The sequence below is a fragment of the Primulina eburnea genome, chromosome 1, assembly GCF_022965805.1.
Source record: "Primulina eburnea isolate SZY01 chromosome 1, ASM2296580v1, whole genome shotgun sequence".
Lineage (NCBI taxonomy): Eukaryota > Viridiplantae > Streptophyta > Magnoliopsida > Lamiales > Gesneriaceae > Primulina > Primulina eburnea.
Genome location: NC_133101.1, coordinates 12,061,195 through 12,070,264, shown reverse-complemented (window position 1 = coordinate 12,070,264; position 9,070 = coordinate 12,061,195). Strand labels below are relative to the sequence as shown.

Genomic DNA, 9,070 nt, shown 5'->3' with positions numbered 1-9,070 from the left:
ATAAAGCAAGATTGGTAGCTCAAGGTTTCAGACAAGAAGAAGGAATAGACTTTGATGAGACCTACGTACCAGTAGCAAGGCTTGAAGCAATCAGAATACTTCATCAGATTGTTTCCGCACGATTTATTGTAATCCAGGTGAAAGTTTACGCACAAGATAAACTACTATCCCTAACAGGATTTTAGTACCTCATCAGAAAGAAAGAAAAACGAGTAGAGTTTATTCACCCTCCCTCTAAACTCAACTTCGATCCTCAACATTATGATTTGTATGATGTTTGAAAGAGTTTAGAAAACATGTCTTTGCGTTTATAACGTTCGGATACTCAATCGTTGGCGAGGGTGCGAAGATGGACGACCTGACGACGAAGAATCCTAGCCTTTCTTCATTCCCTTAATTTCGAAAATTGAATGTGTGTGGGAGTGAATTTTTTGCTGATTGAAGATGAATTATGAGTTTAGAAAGCCTAGGAGTCCTTATTTACAATTTAATCAACATGCCAATGGGCTTGAGTTTTGGGCTTGCAAGCTTAAGGGAAATTGGGCCTATTTTAAATAATTAAATTGGACCCAATTACACTTATTTAATTAAAACATAAAAGTTTATAAAATTAGTTTCCCAAAAATAATATTTTCGATCTTTTAAAATTCCTTGTTTGCCCAAAACCGGCTGCTCGGGAAAAATTCTAGCTCGACTCGTAAAATAATTCGAACTCCAACATTTTTAGAAAAATTAAATCATTTTTAATCATATTAGGAAGCCTTACACATATTTAATGAAAAATACATATTATAGTTTTGGTCGTCCCCTGTCTTCTTTCCCCTGCCTATTGTCGAATATTCGGGTGAAATCTTTCAATTTTATTTAATCATGTCATATAATCATTTAATCATGTAATCATACCTTTAATCATTTAATAGGTAGCATGCTAGCATTTAAAATCAATTAAATAATTAAAATAATTTACATGCATGTGGTTTACGTAGGTTGATTTTTCGCACGTTACAAATCTCCCCCCCTTAAATAGAATTTCGTCTTCGAAATTTTCTTTTTCTTGATGATTGTAAAGCTTAGATTCCTTCATCCACCTCAAACTTAACCTCTAACTTAAATCTTACTCTTTCAATTCGGTCCTCCAAATCTTGAAAATTGCATTTCTAACTCAAAATTTCCCAACGTTGACTCCTAAATCCAGTTCAGGTAGAGCATGCAGCCTTTTCTTCTCTAAGTTCTTCATTATCCCAATCAAATCCCTTGACCCAATTTAACATTTCATGCAATAAAAGCATCGAAACAATGTTAAACAGCTAGGTTACCTAGAAATCAGAGTCGTGCCGGCTCTGCCTCAGACTCCTCAGCTTGCATCACATAGACCCTTCCAGCAGTGGGTTGCTAGAACTTTGGGCAAACCTTAGGCCTTGTGTCCCAAATCTCCATATTTGAAGCACTTGTAGGTTCCCCACATGCACTTGCCAAAATGTGGACGATTGCACTCCTTGCACAGTGGTCTCTCATCATCATTCAGAATGTTCCCCCTAGGTGGTTACCCTTGTGGTTTAGGCGGTTCTGGTTGCTTAGGCGATCCCACATAAGGCTTCTTGTTATTCTAACTAGCTTGCTGAGCACGGTTCCTCTTTCGCTGTAGCTCCCACTCAATGTCCTCCAGTGACTTCTCGGCTCTAAAAGCTTTGGCAACGACAGTAGTATAATCAGTAGGATCACTGAGCATCACATCACGACGGATAGTCGACCTCAAACCATCTAGAAAGTGTCGTAATTTTTCAGCAGCATCATTCGTAATCAAGGGCACAAAGTGACAGCCCCTATCAAACTTCTGTACAAATTCTGCAACAGACCAATCCCCCTGACGGAGACTCATGAACTCTCTCTTAAGCCTAGAACGAACATCAGATGTGAAGTACTTGTCATAGAACACCCTCTTGAACTCCTCCCAAGTCAATGTATCTGGATTAACCCCTCGCTTCGCTCCCTCCCACCATAAGTAAGCGTCGCCCTTCAGCAGATAGATGGTACAATGAACTCGATTAGCTTCCGCCATCTCCATGTAACAAAAGATCACCTCTAAAGATCTAATCCATCTCTCAGCAACAAATGGATCAGTAGTGCCATGAAAATCCTCGGGGTTCATCTTCCTAAAACGCTCATAAGCAGCCTCTGGTCTAACCCTTGCACCATTTCCTACGTGTTGCTCTAGTAAACGTGTCGTACTGGCTGGTACACGGGCACTAGCATCTTGATTAGGTGGAGGGTGTAGAATCTCTTCCTCCTGTCTAACCTCATCAGTCCTACGTAAAATCCTTCTAGGAGGCATCTCTATACACGTCGTCCAACCACGTAACCAACATGCATTTAATCATTTTTCATGCAGCATGCAACTAACATTTATATCATGCATCATATAAGAATTTTAAAAAAAATTAGCATATAAAATATAAAGCAGTAAAAACTCACATATTTGATGCGTGAATTCTTGAGCTTCTCGGAGTGACAGTACACAACCTTTTGGGGAAAACCTCAGCTCTGATACCAAATGAAACGACCACTACTTTTTTTTAGATAATAAACTCGAAAATCTAAATAAAATAACTTTGCATATCTAACAATCATAATAATTTAACATAAGAAATCTCAAGTGCATAAAATAAATCTTTAAATCGTCAACTACCAACAATCCTACATCGATCTTTAAAAAGATCAACTAACAATAAAATAAAGCATAAAAATATCTATAATAAAATCATTAACATAAATCTTTAAATTATTTATCTATCTAGCTAGTGCGGAACATAAATGGTCCTTGGGTGTGTACTGCTGCACTTGATCCACTTAATCGTCAGCGTCTCTCATAAAATCATCAAATCCTGCATCATACAAACCTATTGAGTCTAATGACTCAGCACGTTCTAAACATGAGTAGCAAATAATACATATACAATCACATGCATTAAAATCATAGTTTTTTTAAAATAGCTTTTGAACATAAATAAACCCTTTAAAATCATTTTGAGCATAATTAAATCATAAATCGTAAAATCATTTAAAATAGCTTTTGAGCATAAATAAAACATTTAAATTAGCTTTAGAGCATAAGTAATTCATTTATCATAAAATCATTTTAATCGTAAACCTTTCAATCAATTATCATTTTGGGTGAAGTTTGATCCTTGAAAGTGACTAGTTTTTATCTTTCGCTAGACTGATTAGTCTTCAGCTCCACATGGCCCAAAGGGGTGGGCACTAAGCTCCACCATGGAAATACGATCGTCGGGGTCCTTATGGAGCTTTTTTCCATAGACGGGATCCCTCTGGGGCCTTGGCCCGAATATGGGCTCCCTCTGGATCCTTGGCCCTCACGACATCTCCACAAAATTCTAAGTTTACCGTTCTTTCTTAAACGGATCCCCAACATATCACATATCATTTGTCACAGTTAACTCACATCCCTCAAAATATTTTCTTTTTCTTTTAAAATAATAAAATAGCATAGCTTACAAAAAATAGCATTTTACAATAGTAAAAATTGCACACCTTTACCATAAATCATAAGATATCATATTATCATAAAAATCATCATTTTAAATCCTAAAATATCATTTAACATGTGTTATGATCCTTCGAGATGCTGCCAATCTTTTACGTACTTTCTCAAATGTAAAATGACCGTTTTTCCCCTAGACGTAAAAATTCTCGATTTTATCTTTTTCTTACTTTTAATGACATAGGTTTATTCCAAATAATTATTTAAGCTTAATTCTAATTTTTCATAATTTTATTAAGCTTAAATCTAGGTTTTTAAATTAATTCTTTAATTAACGATTCGTGAGACGTTTAAGTCCCGAATAAATTCAAAACTCAATATTTTCTTCCCAAACTTTAAACATAACCTTTTTATTACCTAAACTATCCTTGTGAACCATGAAACACACCCGTAGACCCATGGTTCTAATTTTTTATTGAATTAATTCTAAATATGACCCTTACTTGAACAACCCGAGCCATCTCCTAATTTACTAGAGCCATGGTCAAGCCACCTCAAGCAAAACCTGAGCCAACCCTCCTAGGAATCCTACTGACCAAGTCCAGCCCATGGAACAAGCTCTTAAGCCCACGAAACGCTTCTGCCCCTCAGCCTAAGTACACGCGTGGGTTACCTAGATGCACTAGGACTCCTAGTTAATCTAGGACACTTCCAGTCGAGCCACCACCGAGTCCACCTGACTATAACCGACCCTGGACCACCTCCTAGATGACCTATCCCAATCCTTAAACCCTCGCTGCACCAGTTCCTCCATTGAACAAAACTCACGCATGGGAAGAGTCCTACCCCATGTGGACTCTTCACCAGTTGATACCCATGATTCCTAGCCTTGATAGGACTCTATCAGGCCCTCACCCATGACCCCCTAGAACCCGAGCCATCCCTGGCCGAGCCCACCTGAACCCATGCATAGTAACAGAGCCCTAGACCCAAGTGCAACCCAACACAAAATCCTCGGTATCTTCCTGGTTTTTCCCTCGGTTTTCCAGCTTGTATCCTTTTTAATTTTATCATGTTTTAACCATATATCATCATGTATTGGCAGCGTACTCGTTGGAAATCATAACGTGCTTTATATTTGCGTAAAAACATCATATTTTTTAAAATAAATGTTCTACCGAAAAAATATTCAAACACCTATTTTTTCATGCGTAAACAATTAAATCATGCGTATTATGATTTGTATAATGTTTAAAAGAGTTTAGAAAATGTGCATTTGCGTTTATAACCCTCGAATACTCAATCGTTGGCGAGGGTGCGAAGATGGACGACGGGACGACGAAGAATCCTAGCCTTTCTTCCTTCCCTTAATTTTTAAAATTGTATGTGTGTGGGAGTGAATTTTCGGCTGATTGAAGATGAATTATTAGTTTAGAAAAACTTGGAGTCCTTATTTACAATTTAATCAACATGCTAATGGGCTTGAGTTTTGGGCTTGCAAGTTTAAGAGCAATTGAACCTACTTTAAATAATTAAATTGGACCCAATAACACTTATTTAATTAAAACATAAAAATTTATAAAATTAGTTTTCCAAAATAATATTTTTGATCTTTTAAAACTCCTTGTTTGCCCAAAACCGATTCTCGGAAAAAATCGAGCTCGATTCGTAAAAGAATTCGAAATCCAACATTTTTAGAAAAATTAAATCATTTTAATCATATTAAGAAGCCTTGCACATATTTAATGAAAAATATATATTCTAGTATTGGTCGTCCCCGGTCTTCTTTCCCTCCCTATTATCGAATATTCGGGTGAAATCTTTCAATTTTATGTAATCATGTCATATTATCATTTAATCATATAATCATACTTTTAATCATTTAATAGGTATCATGCTAGCATTTAAAATCAATTAAATAAAACAATTAAGTAATTAAAATAATTTGCATGCATGTCGTTTACGTAGGTTGATTTTTCGGATGTTACAGAACCATTTTGGAACAGGTTCTTACCCTAATCATTCTGGATTGCATGTTATAGTATGAAGATTGAAACTTGCCCTATCTTCCTATCTACCGGAAGAAATATCATATATCCTCGAGCACTGACTCGTGCTAATCCTCATTCAAGAAGGGATTTTTCCGACTCTTCACTAGTAGAAAAATCGCTTTTTACTTCGCGTATTCAATGAAGTAATAAGGTAGTTAATTGCCGAAGTATATGGACGTGAATTAATAGATGTACCTTTTACTTCGCATAATAACCGAAGTTGTATGATTGAAATTATTGAAGTCTTTGTCCGGTTTTCGAAGAAAAACCGGTCCAGAATTGGACCGGTGCCGAAGTAAGAAATGTGTTTTAACTTCATCGATTTTTGTAAATAGTGAAGTAATAGATTATATATAACTTTGTCTTAATTATTATTTAGCGAAGTAATTTATAATATTTTACTTCACAATTTACAATGATTGACGAAGAAATTCAGCTGAAAGACTTCATAGTTATGTATTTTAGTGAAGTACTAGACGCAAACAACTTCACAATTTTTCCTATTTGTTGAAGTAAATATAATCTATAACTTCAGCATTTATCCTATTTGTTGAAGTATTTTATATTATGTTACTTCACAATTTACATTTAGTGACGAAGTAAGTGGTTCGAAAGACTTCAATAATTTATATTTTGGTGAAGTAATTGCGCAAAACAACTTCGTTTTTACATAACAATGGTGAAGTAAATTAATTCTATCACTTCGTCTGATTTCATATTGATGAAATAATTGTTAAAAAAAGACTTCGCAATATATGACTTAATACACTAATATAATTAAATTCATAAATTATCCATCTAAAAATGATGAATATCCACGAATCCACAATTACATATTCATCAATCCACAAATAACCCAAAAATATATCCACAAAACCAAAAGTATATCCAAAAATCCACAATGACAAACAAAATATTTATCCTAACATACACCATCCATTTAAACACCTAGATAGGAGTAGACAAATTCACTCCATTCACTTCTGACCTCATCATATTGAGATTGGTTGTAATATTGGTTCTTGATGCATCCTGCAAACTGAAATTTAAAAAAAATACATTAGATTCTTCTATTTTAAATAAAAATCGACAGATATATATTTAAAAAGTATTTAAATTGATTGAATCTGAACATATTACATACTCTCTGTAGATACAACAAAGGAAAATGAACGAAGAAGATAGGTAAAAGCAATAACTCGTTCCTCCATACCTCTACTAGCCAAAATATAGCTCTTACGAGTAGCTTCCCAGAAAATCAACGTGATATTGGTTATAGTATGGTTTATACTAATTGCAGCAATTCCCCGCGCTTTATCTCAAACATTTTCGCTAGGACGTCTTCAACAGCCTAGCAAAAAAACATTTAATGCCCACGAAGAATAGATCAGCTGCAGCCCACAATCTTTCAAAATTCTCGAGAGTTGAGCAAACTTAGGTTACCTTATCAGGCGTCGATGCACCAGAAGTGACGCCGATTGTGATAGGACCGTCTGGTAGCCAGTTTTCTTTCTCTACCAACTCACAATGCTGTCAAATGCAACTTTAAAATGTTAGAAATAAAAGAACATATTTTGTTATTAGATTTGGTTGTTTTAGTTTATTTTTACATGAGCTGGTAATAATTTAGTTATTGTAATAAAGATTTCCTACCATATCTATCCACCATTTTCACCTACATAAATAAGTGATGATTGTAATCTAGATTAAGACACACCAGTAAAAATTTAACCATTTGTTAATTTTGTCATGGGTTTAGGCTTTGATTAAATCTTAAGTTATGCATTCTCTCACTAAATTTGAACATAAAACAAGAAAGAATGCCTGTGCACCAGATAGATGATAACGAGATCGAATGGTCAGTAAAAGCGTACGTACATTTAACTTGTAACTTATTTTGTTTCCGGGACCAATCCTTTTCTCGCTGTCGACCCAGTAAGAAGGGATTCCACGCTCCTCTGCAATTTCTTGAAGATGCGAAGTGTTGCTTGAGTTCCAACCACCAACGACCAGTATAAGATCCAGTCAGCAAAACAGAGTCGCTGGAGATAAAAACTCTACGGATCTTCAAAATCATATCAAGGACAAAAAAATAGGTATGATTTATTTAGAAAAAGGAGAGAGAATTTACTTGAGTTGCATCGCAAATAGTATTGAAACTTATGAAATGGTTGTTAAGATTTTCCACTCCAAACTTGCGCATCACGGTTCTCTCGACTAATTTTCCTGTACGATAAAAGACCAACATCAATTCACATGCCACACAATACTAACATGTTGAGAAACTAAGACACTGGTTTGTAACTAACCAATCTCCTCTGTTTCACCCTTCAACATCGTTGTTTGATTTGCAACACCAACTTTTACAAGGTCTACGTCTGGATCAATACCCTTGGACACAACATATTTAAATTTCTGCAAAGGAAACAATCTCTGCAAATCTGAATACAGACAATAAAGTTCAACTTCAGCAGCATAAGATGCTCAGCTTACCTCGAGAAACGCATCCTTGGATGACGAGGATCCATCGAGCTCGCCATTCAAAATATAATCACATACATATGTTGCCAGTAATTATTACAGCATTTATAAAGTCACAACCACATGTAAACTACTTCTACACCAGTCTTTTTTAATTTAAAACATCCGTGGTCGATTGACAAAGAATATAGTCAAAATGAAGCACAAAATTAAGCTTACCTCTGCCATATTCTTTACAGGGAAATATGAACGGCTGAGGTTTAGTTAGAATGCAATGTTTGGTTACGTTAAGTGGAATGGTTTCTCACCTCGCCGCCATTGTCGAGTTTGGAAAGCTCTGCAACTGCTCTTTTTCCACAACCCTGCAGAATAACAATAGAAATGAGATATACGTGCGTGAATTTCTCCGTAAAAAACGAATCTATTAAATAAACGAAGAAAAGAATCGTAAAAAATTTGGAACTATTCAGGATTCAACAATATAGAAGAAATCACTCAAAATGCAAAGGAAACGAAACAAACTCGTTTCTAGCAGATTCTTCAGGGAAAAGGAGTCATAGAGGACTAAAGAAAAACCTGAAACTTCGGGTTTCGTTTTTGTGAACTCTTGCCATTGCTCCGACGAAAAGCACGAGCAGCAGCAAAGAAAACAGAGGCGGGAGCCATTTTTCCGAAGCTCCCATTGCCATTACGCCGACTTTTTCTAAACTCTCTTCCTCTTGCTCTCTCTGTTTTAGTGTGAAAAAAGAAAGCTGAAAAGAGGAGGGAGAACTTTGAGAGAGATGAATTCGGGCGAGGGAGAATGAAGAAGAGCACTAACCCACACCTAACGGCTTCAGCTCTTTTATAGACTGCGACACTTGTAAAAGGTTAATTTTGAAGCGAACGGCCTTTGAATGATATTTTCCCACCACGCAAGCCTATCCAACACCTTCTGTACCGCAGCTTTTTTGAGATTAAACTTTTGCAAGAATCAGCCACGTTTTGGGAATTCAAAGGCCTATTTTGCTGCTAAAGGGATGAGGCATAAAATTTCGTA

At 35.9% G+C, this 9,070-nt stretch overlaps 1 protein-coding gene across 1 annotated transcript; it reads right to left on the bottom strand.

Moving 5' to 3' along the window:
* Window positions 1–6,308: 6,308 nt before the first annotated feature.
* On the bottom strand, window positions 6,309–8,845 carry LOC140827834 (4-hydroxy-3-methylbut-2-enyl diphosphate reductase, chloroplastic-like). The gene is made up of 9 exons (XM_073190693.1): window positions 8,608–8,845; window positions 8,341–8,393; window positions 8,044–8,119; window positions 7,860–7,965; window positions 7,682–7,776; window positions 7,429–7,592; window positions 6,994–7,080; window positions 6,791–6,901; window positions 6,309–6,617 (listed from the first exon to the last, which is right to left on the bottom strand). The coding sequence occupies exons 1-6, from the start codon at window positions 8,695–8,697 to the stop codon at window positions 7,443–7,445; spliced, it is 570 nt and encodes a 189-aa protein (XP_073046794.1). The 5' UTR covers window positions 8,698–8,845; the 3' UTR covers window positions 6,309–6,617; window positions 6,791–6,901; window positions 6,994–7,080; window positions 7,429–7,442.
* Window positions 8,846–9,070: the final 225 nt, after the last annotated feature.